Source organism: Lutra lutra, chromosome 5, assembly GCF_902655055.1.
Source record: "Lutra lutra chromosome 5, mLutLut1.2, whole genome shotgun sequence".
Taxonomy (NCBI): Eukaryota; Metazoa; Chordata; class Mammalia; order Carnivora; family Mustelidae; genus Lutra; species Lutra lutra.
Window position 1 is genome coordinate 74,228,356 of NC_062282.1, and position 17,091 is coordinate 74,245,446.

Here is a 17,091-nt window from a genome sequence, read left to right on the forward strand (position 1 = left end):
GGTACTGCAAATCCTGCTTGTTGTTTTTTAACTTTTTTGGTTGGTTTTTATTGCCATACAGAGAAAAATTTTAAAGTAGTAAGAACTACCCATTATTTCGTAGTGTTTTAAAGTCTTCTGCCTGTAGAATTCATATATGTCTTGCTAAATTTACTCCTAGATAATTTTGGGAGGCACTTTAGATGGATTCTTTTCTTCCAATATATTTTTCTACTTAGTTATTGTTTGGATAAAAGGCTTTTTTTTTTTTTTTAATTCTTGACTTTAATAGGAATCATCTAGTGTTTCCCTTTTAAGAATAATATTACCTTTTGGGCTGAGAATATATTCTATTTAAAGAGGGGTCCAACTTGGATTCTTCCTATCTGCTGCTTTTACGAACACTGATGATTATCCATGTAGCCAATTTTGGTATGTATATTTTGATGCTGTGGTTACATGCTCCTTTATAACCCTCCAAATATAAAGCAATTTTTGTACTCCTTACTGGTTAAAAATAAAGAAAACAGTTGATAACCACAAAAAAGAGAGGCCCATAAATTCTTATTTTATAAGAGATTTAATACATAAGAAATATTGAATTTATCAAATATCTTTTCAGGATTTATGGAACTCATTATATAATTTTTCTTTTGATTTATTTATATGTGAGTTATATCAATATATTCCTTATATTGAACGTTCCTTGCATTCTTAGAATAAATCCCATTTGCTCATAGTACTTTGCTTTTTTAGTGTATTGCTGGGTTTTGTTTATTAAGATTTCACTTAATATGAAACAACCTATACTTTCATTGTTACATGCTATCTTTGTGGGAATTTGGGGATAGTGTTATGGTAGTTTATAAAACTAATTTGAAAATGTCCGTCTTTTTCTCTGCTCTGGAACAGTTTAATTAGTGTTAGAGTTAACTCTGCCTTCAAGGTTTTGTAGAATTTCTCTGTGAAATGACTAGGAACTGTTACTTTTTGGTATCACTCCTGTTTCTGTTTTTCTCTTCTGGGGTCAGTTTTGATAAATTTTTTGGATAATTTTTATTATAGAACTATTTTACTTATGTTTTGAAATTTATTTGTATAAATATTGCATTTGTTTAAAAAATTTTTTTTAATGTTTTGGAATTTCTTTTATCTGTAGTTGCTTCTCTGTTCTCATTTTCTCTTTTGTTTATCTGTGCTTTTTCTACCTGCCTTTTGTTTGTCTTTAAATGGAGTAACCAATTTTCTGTTACATAATTATTTCAGCCTTTGGATTTATTGGTTCTGCCATTTTTTTCTTTCCTGTTCATTTACATCTGCTGTTCTCATTATTTATATTCATTCTTGTTCTCCCTAAGTTTATTTTTATTTATTTTCTTTCACGTTCTTTTTTTTTTTAAGATTTTATTTATTTGTGAGAGAGACAGTAAGAGAGAGCATGAGCGAGGAGAAGGTCAGAGAGAGAAGCAGACTCCCCGCGGAGCCGAGAGCCCGATGTGGGACTCGATCCTGAGACTCCAGGATCATGATCTGAGCTGAAGGCAGTCGTCCAACCAACTGAGCCACTCAGGCATCCCTCTTTCATGTTCTTAATTTAAGTGTTTGTTTATTCTGATTATTGCTTTATGTGTGTCCTGTATGTCCTGCATACATGATTAATTTCTATTCAGTTTCGGTTTTGATTTCTTCTGTGAATTAAGACTTTAAAAGAAGGATTTAAGAACTTTTCCAGGGGGGCGCCTGGGTGGCTCAGTGGGTTAAGCCTCTGCCTTCGGGTCAGGTCATGGTCTCAGGGTCCTGGGATCGAGTCCCGCATCGGGCTCTCTGCTCTGCGGGGAGCCTGCTTCCCCCTATCTCTCTGCCTGCTACTCTGCCTACTCGTGATCTCTCTCTCTCTCTGTCAAATAAATAAATAAAATCTTATTTAAAAAATTTTTAAAAATTTAAAAAAAAAGAACTTTTCCAGGTAGTGCTTTTTTTTTTTTTTTTTTTGCTACTTTTGCTTTGTTTTGTTTTGATTTGTTTTTAATTTTAACTGAGAATATTGTCAGCACTATTTCTTCTTTTTGAAATTGAGATTTTCTTTGTGGGCCAATATGTGTTCAGTTTCTGTGAATGTCGAGTAGATTTTAAAAAGATATTGTCTTATTGTTTAGAGTTGAAAGTGTATAGTTGGATCTACCTTTTTTTTTTTTTTCTTAAAGATTTTATTTATTTGACAGAGATTACAAGCTTTAACCCACTGAGCCACCCAGGCACCCCAGTTGGATCTACCTTTTAAATGATATATTTAGGGGCGCCTAAGTGGCTCAGTGGGATAAGGCCTCTGCCTTCGGCTCGGGTCATGGTCCCAGGGTCCTGGGATCGAGCCCTGCATCAGGCTCTCTGCTCAGCAGGGAGCCTGCTTCCCTTCCTCTCTCTCTGCCTGCCTCTCTGCCTACTGTGATCTCTGTCTGTCAAATAAATAAATAAATTCTTTTTTTTTTTTTAAAGAATTTATTTATTTATTTGACAGACAGAGATCACAAGTAGGCAGAGAGGCAGGTGGTGGCGGGGTGGGGGGGTGGGGGGCGGAAGCATAGAGAGTGGAGGAAGCAGGCTTCCTGCGGAGCAGAGAGCCTGATGTGGGGCTTGATCCCAGAACCCTGAGATCATGACCTGAGCCAAAGGCAGAGGCCTCAACCCACTGAGCCATCCAGGCGCCCCAATAAATAAAATCTTAAAAAAAAAAAAGTTTCCTCAGTAGGGATGAAGTCTCTTGTAGTAATTTTGAAAACAGTTTAGCTGGATATAAAGTTCTTTGCACATTGATTTTCTAAAATCTTTGTAGGCACTGCTTCTCTGACTTCTTTTGTTCAGTGCCGGTATGTGGAAGTTTAAAGTCAGCCGCATTATTTTCATTCCTTGTAGGTGAATTGATCTTTTTGACTAAGTGCCATAAGGATTTTTTTTTTTTAAAGATTTTGTTTATTCATTTGACAGACAGAGATCAGAAGCAGGCAGAGAGGCAGGCAGAGAGAGAGGAGGAAGCAGGCTCCCTGCTGAGCAGAGAGCCTGATGTGGGGCTCGATCCCAGGACCCTGAGATCATGACCCGAGCTGAAGGCAGAGGCCTAAACCACTGAGCCACTCCGGCACCCCACCATAAGGATTTTTTAATCTTCAAATTCCCTAACTTCACTAGGATGTCTAGAAATGGTTGAATTCTTTCAATCTATAGATTGAAATATTTTATTTCTAGAAAAAACTTTTGAATTATTTATCTCATTTCTTTCTGTGTTTGTTCTCTTATTCACTAAAGTTACATGTATGTTAGATGTACTTTGTGTTCTCTACTTATTTTCTAATTCTTATAAACTCTTGCTGACTTCTGCTTCATTTTGTCTATTAGTCCTGACCCCTCAACTTCTTACTGGATTGTTAGTGATGTGTATTCTGCCTCAGGCTCTTTGCAGTTTTCATTGATGACATGGTTTTAGAAAGCCTGGAGTCTTAGCTAGCTTAAGGCCTGTAGGTTCCAACTGGCTTCCTGAGAACAAGTAGATAGGGCTGTAAAAAAGAAATCTTGGAAAGAAGGGACAGATGCTTTTCACTATCTGCCAGTTTTGCTGTTAAGTAATATTCTTTCTTTATTAATGCCAGATAATCAAAATTCCCTTTTGAGGTTTTGCTTTTTTCCCTCTCTTATCCTCTCATTTCAGTTCCTTGCAGAAATACTTATACTTTAATTTGAATGTGTTTTGTTGTGAATGTTTTTAATTTGTGGATTTAAAAATAAATATTTTGGGGACTATTTAGTTCTGTTATATGGAAGAAGGATTATGAAATTTTCTCCCTGCTCCCAGAGCAGGGGCAAGTATTCTTTCCCTCGGGAAGAATTAGGAGTAGATCCTGTGTAAGTGGTTTATCAGGCTTATGATATTTTGTTAAATGCAAGTGTTAGGTGACAGTTGAAGGGAAATATGTAAAGCTGAGGAATACATAAGTTTGGAGGATCTTTGAAAGTATCTTTTTTTTTCTTTTTACATCTTATGTAGATATGGTAGAAGGCTATTTTATTTTATTTTTTCTTTTTTTAAATTTTTAAAATTTTTAATGTTTTATAAACATATAATATATTTTTATCCCCAGGGGTACAGTATTTTATTTTATTTTATTTTATTTTATTTTATTTTATTTTATTTTATTTTATTTATTAGAGAGAGAGCGAGAGTGAGTACAGAAGTAGCCAGAGTGGGAGGCAGAGAAAGAGGAGAGGCAGGCTCCCCACTGAGCAGGGAGCCAATGTGGGTCTCATTCCCAGGACCCTGGGATCATGACCTGAGCCGAAGGCAGATGCTTAACCGACCGAGCCACCCAGGCGTCCAAGGTTTTTCTTTGATCAGTGTAACTCTTCGGATGTGGCTGTTCTCTATCTCTCTCTAAGTAGGCTCCATGCTGAGTGTGGAGCCCATTGTAGGGCTCGAACTCAGCACCAAGAGATCGAGACCTGAGCTGAGATCAAGAGTTGGATGCTTAACTGCCTGAGCCACCCAGAGACCCCCAAGGAGTGTTCTCTTTTAAGCCCTATCTGTGATAGAGTAGATTTTGCTAACGTGCTGATAGCATGCTGGTAATCAAAGCTTTGAGGAGCACTTCTGACTCTGTTCAAATCATCCCCTTGATCCACTTGGTTCTTGGGAAATAGTAAGGGATGCCAAGCCTCACTTTGGACCTTTAGGATTGCATAGTTCAAACAAATTGTGACCATAGAACTTGGGTAGTGACTGACTTTGCCCACCTAATATCTTGTCATTAAGGTGTTTTCCCCAGGCAGCGTGCATCAGGGTGTTACCCTGTACTATGTGATCTCTGTCCGGTGTGTAGGTTTGAGTCTTTATGGCATGTGGGATAGGAAAGCACCATTCTTCTGGGAGACAGCAACTGGAGTCTTAGAATGGGAGGGCTTTTCACCTATCTTTACATTTTGTGACGATGTGTGTGATGCACATACCTTGTGCAGCCTCGCCAGAGCAGCATATGGTAGCAGTATCTGCCACTACTGGTCTCTTACCCAGGGCCAAGTGCTATGCTAAGTGCTTTTATATCCCCATCTCATTTTTTATTAGGATGAATGCATGAGCTTTTTATTATTATCCTCAGTTTACTGAACAGGGAACTGAGGCTCACATGATAGGCTGTAGCATGGGAATTTGAATTCAGGCCTCCCTGGCTCAAAAGCCTATGCCCTTAATGACTCTATTACCCTTTCTCAGGGATTGTGGTTAACTTTTTGGAAGTCTTAAAGCTAAACAAGAATAAGGCACTAGAGGCAAATAGACTAAAAAATTCTCATTATGCATAGTTTAATGCAGGTTAACTCTGAATAATTAAAAGACTTTCACATTTGATGCAATCTAGAGATCAGAATATGAGATGAGAAGAGGAAGGAGGGGGTGAATATTGTTTTCCACTGATAATTCCATACATGGTTAGATGGATTTTGCTTGAATGTTCTTCCTTATCCTGACAGGGGAAAACCTTCATGCCTTTAATTAAAGACCAAAATGAGAGTCTTTTTCCTAAATAAAATCATTCTGACATAAGAACCATTATGAATAACATAGAATGGTTTAAAATGGCATCTTCCATACCTCTCACTCTTAATTTGGAAATGTGCTCTAATGTCAGTTTGGTGATTCAGAAAATATAGTTCAACTACCATCACTCCAGCTTTTCTGGATAGGGGTTGTGAAGTTAAATATTTATTTATGTGGCTACAGTGGTTACTGCCCTGTGAATTCCACTGTAAATTTGTAGTTACTGTACCATTACCTTAGAGTCTTACCAAGTATTTCTGCCTTCTGGACACATTAGAGACAGACTCTCCTATTGTTTGCAATCACCATCATAAAAATTGGAAAGCAAGCAAAAGAGAAAAAGCTTTTCGTCCTCTCAGGACAAGTTTGCCGTCTGATTAGCAAAATTAGGTTTGTACTTTCTCTGTGGAATGAAGATAGAGTCCTACAGGTCCACAGTTAGGTGTGTGCCTGAGTCCTCCATTCCCTGCTCGGGGAGGAGCGAAGGCTTCCTGTTTCACAGGGCACGGGGACAATAGCAAGGAGACCCCGAGCAGGCAAGGCAGACTTCCCTGTTTCACTCTAGATGTCAAAAAAAAAAAAAAAAGTCTCTTATCCCCTCCAGTCCTGTCTGGGAGCAAGGATGGGGGATGTTGTTCAGTAAGATATTTTTTCCATAGTCTTGGGATTGATGCCTTAGTTAGCAACCCAGCAACCAAATACAAAGGGAGTGGGGATACAAGAAAAGTAGCCCCTAAGATTTGGGGCCAGGTAGTGAGATTCAGGGCACTTGGTTGAAGGGAAATTACTCCCGTGCTATTTTGGTGAGTCTTGTCCTGAGGACAATTAAATAGTCCAGACAGGTCACTGGGTGAGACCAATTTCCTGGTTTGTTTATTTGAGCCTGATTGTTTTTCACCATTGAGCAACAGGTCATGGTCCTGCTACACCGTCACCCCAGCTCTGTGGAGAGCAGTCCGCTTCCTATTGGATTTCTCCAGGTTTCCCTAAGGATCTGAGCCTTGTCTTTATCTGGCTGGATTGTACTGGTCTCTCTCTCTCTTGCTCGCAGGTCCAGAGTAGAAGGCAGTGCCACTAATCACTTTCAGCTTTGTCTCGTGCAGGCATTTGGCTTCATGTCCCGAGTCGCCCTGCAAGCCGAGAAGATGAATCATCACCCGGAATGGTTCAATGTGTACAACAAGGTACTAAATTGCCTTATTTGGGGATCACCTGGTCTATGGAGTTTGAGAAACTTTGTTCTTCCTTGTTATCCCGCGCAGAGCAGCCATGTGTCAAGTGTGATCAGTAGTGCTTAGGAAAGCATCTCTTACTCTTTCCCTGAGGATCCCTGGGTATGATTGCAAATTAGTAACAAATTTTCCGATCTGCTCAAGACATCAGTGACCAAACTCTTTATTTTCATGCTTGTCGTCTACTAAAACTATTATGAGCCATTTGGGCCAAGTGAGGCTCCTGAATTAAAATGTAGATACATGTTAAACCCTCCTAAGATAAATTTTTGAAAGTTATGGTAGCGAATAAGAGAGATATGGCCTTATTTACCTTACTGAAATAATTATGCTCATGAACTGTGCTTTAAAAACAACTGTTTATTAAATTCTACATTCCAAGTAGGAACTGGCCTTCTTAGGACAAAGAGCAGGCTAAAAAGATTTTAAGTAGTTTTTAAGGGGGCTCAGTAAGAAGAATCATGGTCTCCCCCCCCCACCCCAAATGTCCTTGCCTTTATGGTCATATTACATTTGAAATATCTTGTCATCTAGATTTCTGTGTGGTTCTGTTTTCTCTTTAAAAAGTCTCTTTGAAGAAGAGAACATTCCCTGATGTACTTGTGATTTATTGGAATAGTTCAGAATACACAGGTACCATGATAAACTTTTCCTTCCTACTTGCCTCTCTTTGTCCATAATTTTGCTTCTGCTTTTTAATTGATTTTTCAAGAAGCCACAGTCTTTTCCTCCACCCCACCTCTGACCCACTTCCCTAATTTAGAAATGGGCTTTTCTGAATGTAGTTGCTAAGATACTACATTTGATAGCTTGGTCTTTCTCAGTGGCCTGAAAATAGTCATGTAATTAAAGTAATGGGAGTTAAAATGAAACCTTAGTCTCTCTCTCTCTTTTTTTTTTTTTTTTTTTGAGAGACAAGATTTCAGATTCAGGCCGCTGAATTGCCCTTCACATGAGAGGACCTTTTTGTCCCTGGGCAGGTGCTGGGCCCAGCCTGAAGCAGGCTGTGTCCCTGGAGTTCATTAGGTTTTAGAAATGCTGTGCTTATTCATAATGTAGTATTTTGTAAATCATTTAATCTCCCCAGTTGTCAAATGTGAATGTTGAAGAAAAGATCGATTTCTGAACCACCCAAGACGAGAATCATGAATTGTAGCTGCTTCTGTGTTTCTTAGGTGCAGATAACCCTAACGTCGCACGACTATGGTGGACTGACCAAGAGAGATGTGAAACTGGCCAAGTTTATTGAAAAAGCAGCCGCTTCTGTGTGATTTTTTTTTTTCTGAAATGTGTGACAAACCCGGTGCACGTCTTAGCCATCATGTATGTGGAAGGCAGTTCACGTGAACAAATTCACTTGTCAGTTTAAGCTCACCTTTTGAACAGTGTTTTGTACAATCAGTGCTTAATTACAAAATGATTTAAATTTGAGCCTGAGGATTTCTCATTATTTCTAATCATACATATAAGGTAAACCAACTCAGGGAATTACATTAGTAATATTCAAAGGGAGAAATAGCATTCTTAAAATCCAGAAATTGGGATGGGGGAGTATGCACACATTTTATAACCCAGAAACTCAAGTGATGATGGTGACTTTACCAATACATTGTGTTGGAGAATAATTAGAAGGTAGAAGAAGAATGGTGAACTCTGTAGGTAAAGGGTTTTAACACAGCTATAACAATTCTTACGATGCTGAAGTTGATTTGGAGTGTAGCTGCTATTTAAGTAGTTAGATTACAAAAGTCACAGAAAATGGGTAAGCTGTCTTGTTTCATATTTTTCAGAGAGGGAGTTGAAGGAGAAAACAATGGCCTCTGGGGCAATATAAGGATTCACCGTCACAGTGACCAACTTGCCAGATCATTATTTGACTTTCTGCATTAGGAGGAACTAAGGGTCATTTTTTTTTAGATTTTATTTACTTATTTGACACAGAGAGAGAGAGAGAGAGCACAAGATGGGGAGTAGCAGGCAGAAGAAGAGGGAGAAGCAGGCTCCCCACAGAGCAGGGGGAGCCCGATGTGGGACTCGATCCCAGGACCCCAGAATCATGACCCAAGCCATAGGCAATCGCCCAACTGACTGAGCCACCCAGGTTCTCTAAGGGTCATTTTAAAAAATCATTTGCAGTTTGTAACTCCTGAACTGAGGGTCTACATGGCCACTAAGTTAGAAGCTCCTGAGTTTTCAGGGCGCCTGGGTGGCTCAGTGGGTTAAGCCTCTGCCTTCGGCTCAGGTCATGATCCCAGGGTCCTGGGATCAAGCCCCACATCGGGCTCTCTGCTCAGCAGGGACCCTGCTTCTTCTCCCTCTCTCTCTGCCTACTTCTGCCTACTTGTGATTTCTTGTCTCTGTCAAATAAATGAATAAAAAAATCTTAAAAAAAAAGAAACTACTGAGTTTTTATCCTGTAATGAGCTCTATTTATATTCTGTGTGTCACTGATAGGAGTAAAATGGAATGTAAAGTAATGTAATCTGTTACTTAAAAATTAAAATACCAGTGTTCTTTGAAGGAACTCAGGAATGTACTTACTATTTTTAAAGATTTTATTTATTTGTTTTAGAGAGAGAGAAGGAGAGGGAGACAGAATCTGAAGCAGACTCTGCACTGAGTGTGGAGCCTGATGTGGGGTTTGATTTCACGACCACGAGATCATGACCTGAGCCAGAACCAAGAGTCAGACACTCTGCCGACTGAGTCACCCAGGTGCCCCAGGATTGTACTAATCTTTTTTAAAACTTAATTTAATTTTTGAAAGATTTTACTTAATTTATTTGAGAGAGAGGAAAAGCATGAGCGGGGGGAGGGGCAGAGGGAGAGGCAGACTCCCTGCCCAGCGGGGAGCCGGACGCAGGGCTGGATCCCAGGACCCTGAGATCATGACCTGAACCAAAGGCAAATGCTTAGCCAACTAAGCCATCCAGGCACCCCATGGAATGTACTTAGTAATAAGATTAGAATATAGATTTAAAGAATAAATACATATATAAATATATAAATATATAAATATATATATATTTGTCCAGAGAAGGTGTGTTAATCTCTTGAAGCATTATGGTACCAGGATTTAACAGGGATCATCTTTGTGTAACTCACCTTGTTTCAGAGACCAGAAAAATCCCTATGTTAAAACAAGCAAACATTCCTGTCCCTACCCAACCAGGGCCCCAGTCAGAGAAACCATATGGAAATCAGACAGGGAGGCTGAGCTCTCTGAAGCCGGTTCTTTTTTTTTTTTAAGATTTTATTTATTTATTTGACAGAGAGAGAGAGATCACAAGCAGGCAGAGAGGCAGGCAGAGAGAGGGGGGGAAGCAGGCTCCCTGCTGAGCAGAGAGCCTGATGCAGGCCTCGATCCCAGGACCCTGAGATCATGACCTGAGCTGAAGGCAGAGGCATTAACCCACTGAGCCACCCAGGTGCCCTCCGAAGCCGGTTCTTGGCTGGGTCTGTTGGCTGGGGAGAGACAGGTCCTCTCAGTTTGCCCTGTGGATATGGAGTACACCCTCCATTTGAAGAGGGACAAGAGCCGCCCAGGTTCTGTGGCTGCCAGGAGACGCGTCATTGCTGCTTCTTAGAAATTTGTTTAGAGGAAAAGGCAAAATTTTTTTTTTTTTAAGATTTTATTTTTTAAGTAATCTCTGCACCCAACTTGGGACTCCAACTCAAAACCCTGAGATCAAGAGTCCTATGTTCTTCCAACAGAGCCAGCCAGGTGCCCTGCCTTGTGTTTTTATAAACTCTTTCCTATATTATAGATTTGGGGACTTTTATACATTTTATTTACCAGAGATTTTTAGTTCAGCTCTTTAATTTTTTCACATGAATTTTTATTTTTTTATTATTATTTTAAAAGATTTTATTTATTTATTTGTCAGAGAGAGAGAGAGCAAGCACAGGCAGAGAGGCAGGCAGAGGCAGAGGGAGAAGCAGGCTCCCTGCTGAGCAAGGAGCCCAATGTGGGACTCAATGACCTGAGCTGGGATCATGACCTGAGCGGAAGGCAGCTGCTTAACCAACTGAGCCACCCAGGTGTCCCTATTATTTTATTTTTGTAAAGATTTTCTTTATTTGAGAGAGAGAGCGAGCATGAGCTGTGGGGAGGGGCAGAGGGAGAGGTAGAAGCAGGCTCTGTGCTGAGCAGGGAACCTGACTTGGAACTTGATTGCAGGACCCTGAGATCATGACCTGAGCCGAAGATAGCCAGTTAACCAGCTGAGCCACCCAGGCCCCCCTCACATGAATTTTTAAACACGAACAAACTTAAACATATTTAAAAATAAAGTGAATAGTACATTGAACTATTATGTACTCAGATTTAACAATTATCAAGATTTTACATCAGTTACTTCACAGAAGTCTCCATTTCTCTTTTCTTTGGTAAAGCATTTAAAAGCTGCAAAATAGCTTTAACATTTAAAATCCTAGATAGCATGTCCTTTTATCCCTACATCCCTCAGTAAATATCTTTAGAAAATACAGTCATTTTCTTGTATAAACCATAATGCCATTATTTCACCTAACAAAATCAACCATGATTCCTTGGTATCACCTAACACCCAGGTAAAATCAGATTTTCTTGAAGGTCAGGAATGCATCTGGACAGTATTTTTGTTCTAATCAGGATCCACATGAAGTCCACCCATCACGTCTAGTCTCTGTTCGTTCAGTCTAGAATGAGCAAGCTCCCCTTTCTTCCACCCTTTCCCCCACATCATTGACTTACTGTAAAAACAGGATCAGGTGTCCTGTAGAATATCCCACCTTCCAGACTTGTTTGTTCCCTTTGGTGTCACTGACCTTGTTTCACTGTACCCTGAAACCTTTCCCCTTATTTTGAATGTAAGCATGAGGGGCTCAGCTTGTTGACTGGGACATACACCACATATTAGTGCAGCAGAAAGAGCAGGATTTGGCTTGTAATTGCAGTGGTGAAGACCCGAGAATGCATTTACTAATTAGCAACTACATGAGGGTTTGACATAAGGTCTTTGTTAAGGGTTGTTGCATCTGCTGGAACTCACAGACCTGACTGTAGACCACCAGAGCCCCCGCAGTAGAAGGCTGTGGAAGTACTAACCGGGGTAAATTCCAACAGAATGAACTTCCAGACTCTGTTCAAGTAACTGACATTTCAGCCTCAAAAGACCCTGTCAAAGTTGGAGGCTCCCAGGTTCTTTTCTATTCCAAATCTTTGTGCGATGGCAGTGGTTTTTCTGATGCAGTAAGCTTCGGTTTCCCTTTATTTTCTTTCTAAAGAAACTCTGGAGGAGAAAGGAGTTCCATAGACATGAACTATGTTCCATAGACATAAACTATGACCCCTTGGAAGACCTTCCTGGGTAACAAACCAGGTTGCCGGCATGTTTGACAGTTCCCTTTTCTAGATTGAAGTTAACATTGTAAAAGTAATGATTACTTTGATAGGAGTAAGGAAATCTTTGGATAAACAGAATAAGCATGGTTCTTGATGTTTTTGCTCTAGACTGAAAGCAACAGCATGTATATTGTGTTTGAACCCAAACTGACTCCATTACTGTCCTGCAGGACTGGTGGAAGTACGCAACGGTCTGTAAGCTCTCTCACCCAGTTCAAAAATAGACCGGTTGAACTCTGGGACTTTTAATTTTGTGGAATTTCCTGCAAAACACCAAGAGCTGTATGAAGGTTTGGCTATAATATGTGAGGTTTCTGTTCCAGTGCCAGTTCTTGGGACAAGTAAAGGCATGACTCTTAGCCGAAGACTTGAGTCACCAAACTGCCATGCCGGCTGACTGCTGATGTCCCCCTTTGTGTGCGGCTGGGCTGGGCTGGTGGCACCCACGGTGAGCACAGTGTGACTTGCTGCTGAAAGGGCAGAGGAAGTGCCCCCTTTGGCTTCTTATCGCAGGGTGCCTGTTGTGTCCACCTGTCTGTGAGAAAAGATGGATGATTTCAGTAGGTCCTGGAGAAGCTTATCGCATCTGATTGTGCTCACAGCTGGAGTTCCATTCCCAGACTGATGTGTTCATCTGTGACTTCAGAAACCACATTCAGCTGTGCTTAGCTGTGCTCGTGGGGTATTCTAACAACCGGACTTCTCTCTGCTGCTTCCAGCTGGCCATCTTTCCTCACCCCTCCAAGCCTCGTGAAAGAATTCTTTACATTCTTAATCTTCTATTTCTCCCCCAAAGAGTGCCTTGATGCTCCATGAGGGAAGGCATGGAAGTAGACCACTGGGGTTCCCAGAGATGGACTCCCACCATGCTCAGCGAGCATAAGGGTCCCTAGTGCCATTCATTTGTATAATTCTACAGCATACATCCACCAAGGGCCTTCTGTGTCCCCCCAACTTGAGTAGACACTGATGTACTGGGGCAGGTGGAACCAGATTCAGGTGAAGGACTAATTTAGGCTTTCTTCCAGCAGTTGCTCCAGGAGTCTGTGGGGATGTTGGGCATGAGCCCAGGAGGCATTAGGGCCCATATGACCAAAGGAGGCAGTAGGAGGTACAGGAGGAGCTGATCCCTGGGGGACAGAATGTAAAGTGGGACGATGAGGCTAAAGTTTGAATCTTGGGGCTATGAGTTGAAGTGATTCTTAACGTTTCACTGTTGATGATTTTAAATGCAGAAATTGAATAAATAGGATATTGTTTCCCAGTTTAGTGTATTGGTTGCCTACAAGAGTGTTTTCCTACCAGGAATAATAACATACACTTATTCTAGAATGCCTGGGACTACAGAGCTATTTTGGTGGTTACTCGCTTTTCTTAGAGCTCAAGAATTTATGTTTCCAGGAATGTGACTAGTTTAGCCACTAAAGGTTTAATACAATGGAGGGCTATCCAGATTCCCTCTGTCTAGATTTGCCTTGGAAGCCAAAGGGATTAGAAGAAGGAAAGCAAAGAGAATATGTTAATCCCAAGAATTGAACAGAGCAAAAACCCTATGGCTCTTGTACTTAAAATATCTTGGCCCCACAGGCTCATCACGTATGCTCTGTTCAGGAGGGTCATATATACACATTATGGGCTTCCCATAAGGTAGGGCTGGGAGTGGATGACCTTCTCTTTTCCTCCTTTTTCTTGTGTTCTAGCCCCAAACCCATCAACATCTTTTCTGTCTATCCTGATGTTTCTGGTCCTGTGCCTCAATGTATGCTCTTGGCTCTTAGAATCCCAGAATACTTTGCTTTTTCCTCTTATATGATGCTTAACTTAGTCTTAACACATTATTAAGGGGTTTTGTGGATACTTCTTTTTTTTTTAAAGATTTTATTATTTGAGAAAGGGAGAGAATGAGCAGTGGGGAGGGGCAGAGGGAGAGACAGAGAAAGAAGCAGACTCTTTACTAAGCAGGAAGCCCAATGCGGGGCTCGATCCCAGGACCCAGAGATCATGACCTGAGCCAAAGGCACACGCCTAACCAACTGAGCCACCCAGGTGTCCCCCAGATGTGGATTCTTCTTGAGAGAGAAATGACTTTTTTCTGCTCTAGCTCTGGTATCTCCCAGATTCAGCTTGGAGCTTCACAGTTCCTGTATACTTGTATCCCTTTCACTGATCTGAGGTGCATAGTCTCCCTGGGAAGACAGGATCTCAGCACAGGAAGTATTTGACTCTGGGGACCTGCAGGCTAGTAACGCACTATAACGCCCAAGAATGACGTCATAAAGTAGGAGTTCCTTTTGTGGGCCCTGGTCTGTGGCCTCTTGGAATCTAGATGCCAAGGAAATCCCTAAGCAGAGATTTTCTGTTTGGATGATCAAAGCAAGGAATAAAGATTGGGAATTTGGAAAATGTCTCAACAGTTTCATTACCAGAACGATACAAGAGTCATTTCGAGCTCGCTGTTGGATAATCCTTCAGCAGAGTTCTGTGCAAGATTCAGGAAATTTCAGTAAATATTCTTTATTTCTATTGCTTGTTAAGAAATGAGCAGATGGCAGCTTGGGAGCAGGGTGCCAGTATACTCTTAGCTTCTGGGTACACTCACCCCTGCACTCTCACTGGGGAGGTTGGTGAAGCCTCAGCCAAACAGTTTGCTTCTTTGGCTTTAATATCGTGACTGGTTAGTTAAGTCAGTGTTCAGTCACAGTCTTACTTGACCCATACACTGAATTTGACTCTGTTTAGTCCTTTTATCTTTTTGTCCTTCTTACTTTGTTTTTATTAGCTACTGTGTTAGAAAATTTGAAGGAGGGGCGCCTGGGTGGCTCAGTGGGTTAAAGCCTCTGCCTTCGACTCAGGTCATGATCTCAGGGTCGTGGGATCAAGCCCCACATTGGGCTCTCTGCTCAGCGAGGATCCTGCATGCCCCTCTCTCTCTGCCTGCCTCTCTGCCTACTTGTGATCTCTCTCTTTCTGTCAAGTAAATAAATAAAAAAAAAGAAAATTTGAAGGTAATTGACCTCACCTCAAAACAGATGATGAAAACTGTACATCTTGTTTTTTAGATTATGAAAGTATATGCGTTCTGTATTTATTTACTGTTAGGAAGAGTGTGTCCATTTGTTACATATAGTGGGGAAAAATAATACATACTTTTTGAGAAAAATTGGAAAACATAGATAAATATAATAACCAAGGAAAAGATTTACTGTAAGCTTGCCATCATAGGCAGACACTGTCAGCATTTGGCCGTGTCCTGCTCAGTTTTTTTCACCTGTTTTTGCACAGTTGAAATAATACTGAGTAGAGAATTTGGTATCTTATTTTGTTTTTGTCTTTTGCTATCCGGTGGAGCATAAACATTTTGTTAAACCATGAAAAAGTCGTAGGCATTTTTTGGTATCTATGTAAGATTCCATGAGGTGGATGGCCATCTGTACTTAACCAGTCTTTCTTGTTAGACTTTTAAACTGTTTCCAGGTTCTTCCTACTGTAAGTAAAGCTGGGATGAACATGTTTGGCCAAAGCCACTTCATTCCAGATTGCATTCTCTTGGGGTAGGTTCCTTGAATCAGAGGTTAAAAATAGTTCTAAGGCTTTTTAGAGGGGCCAGCCGATTTCCACGCCCCCTGGCAGTTTATGAGAACACCTCATCACACCACACGACTGCCAACATTAGATGCTATGACATTTAAATCTTTGCTAATTTTATAAGTCAAAATAATGGCTGGACCTAATTTGCAACCTTCCTTCCCCGTTAGTAATGCTACTGAACATTTTGGGGGAAGTTCATTACCCTTTAAATTTGTTTCATGAAGTGACTGTTTTTGCCTGTTTTTTAGGGTGTCCAGTTTTTTTTTTAATCACTGATTTGTAAACCCTTATATAGGTGATGATTTGATTATTACCAGTTTTTCCTACTAGACTGACAATATTTAGTTTTGTTCTCCTTATATCCACAGTGTCTGCTGTCTGCTGTCTTGCCTGGCATTAGTAACCACTCAGTAAAAATTTATTGAAGGAGTAAATGAAGATAATGCCTTGTTTTGCTTGAGAGGGACTAGGAATCATTCCCCCCGACCCCACCCCAAGGTTTAAGAGAAGGAACTAAGTAACTGAGTGGGAAGAGATCAACTCAGAGGTCATCATACATATTTTAGTTCAATGTTAGCATTGTGTTGCAATTAAGAAAAAAACACACATTTATTTAAGTCATCTCTGCACCCAATGTGGGGCTCAAACTCATGACCCTGAGATCAAGAATCGCTTGCTCTACTGACCGAGCCAGCCAGGGGTTCTGCAATGTGTTGCAATTTAAAAGTATATTTAAATTTATATTCGCAGAGGGGAGAAAGCAGGACCTAGTCTCACAAAAAGTGTGTAATGTTTGGGATCTAGTTCTGTTGTAAGATAATCATACCTCTTATTCAACTTTTTGACAGGAGGAGAGATACTCAGTGCCAGGCATTTGTGAAGAGAGTCATAATGAGTCGTCTCTTTAAGATAATTATGATTAGCACCGTCTCCCTGAATGCCTTTTTTGTGGTCTTGTGGACTGATTATAATACAAAATACAACTTGTTCAGACTTTTTGAGGTAAGCAGACAAAATGAGTAAAGTCTCTTCTGTTTCATCCTTTTTATTTGTGAAAATATTATAAGATTTTTAAGGCATTTTGTTCAAGAAAATTTTCCATAGGAAAGCTCTAAGGACTTAAAAAATACATTCTAAAATCTGGAAAGATGGTAACAATATTAGCAGTGGTAACATGGTTTTTTAATCTCTCTGAATTTTCTCCTTAAAAAAAAAAAAAAGAGCAACTTGGAGGGTGCCTGGGTGGCTCAGTCAGTTAAGCGTCTGACTTTTGGTTTTGGCTCAGGTCACTGGATCTCAGGGTCATGAGACAGCCTTGTGACAGGCTC

General features: G+C 40.5%; 2 protein-coding genes across 7 annotated transcripts in view; both read left to right on the forward strand.

The window, feature by feature from the left end:
• The window catches only part of PCBD2 (pterin-4 alpha-carbinolamine dehydratase 2), a 76,102-nt gene that overhangs the window by 43,089 nt on the left and 15,922 nt on the right, over positions 1-17,091 (forward strand). For 3 of the 6 annotated variants that reach the window (XM_047729112.1, XM_047729116.1, XM_047729115.1), the window contains exons 3-4: positions 6,661-6,741; positions 7,965-8,220. In XM_047729112.1, coding sequence (XP_047585068.1) covers positions 6,661-6,741; positions 7,965-8,060 — 177 coding nt within the window. In that variant the 3' untranslated portion in view covers positions 8,061-8,220. Of the gene's footprint in view, positions 1-6,660; positions 6,742-7,964; positions 8,221-8,579; positions 9,295-16,611; positions 16,969-17,091 lie in introns of those variants that run through there. The other 3 variants (XR_007127338.1, XR_007127337.1, XR_007127339.1) reach the window with 3 other exon arrangements.
• The window catches only part of CATSPER3 (cation channel sperm associated 3), a 34,497-nt gene continuing 30,586 nt past the window's right edge, over positions 13,181-17,091 (forward strand). The window contains exons 1-2 of the mRNA XM_047729108.1: positions 13,181-14,678; positions 16,612-16,765. Of these exons, the coding sequence (XP_047585064.1) occupies positions 14,578-14,678; positions 16,612-16,765 (255 nt within the window). The 5' untranslated portion in view covers positions 13,181-14,577. The remainder of the gene's footprint in view (positions 14,679-16,611; positions 16,766-17,091) is intronic.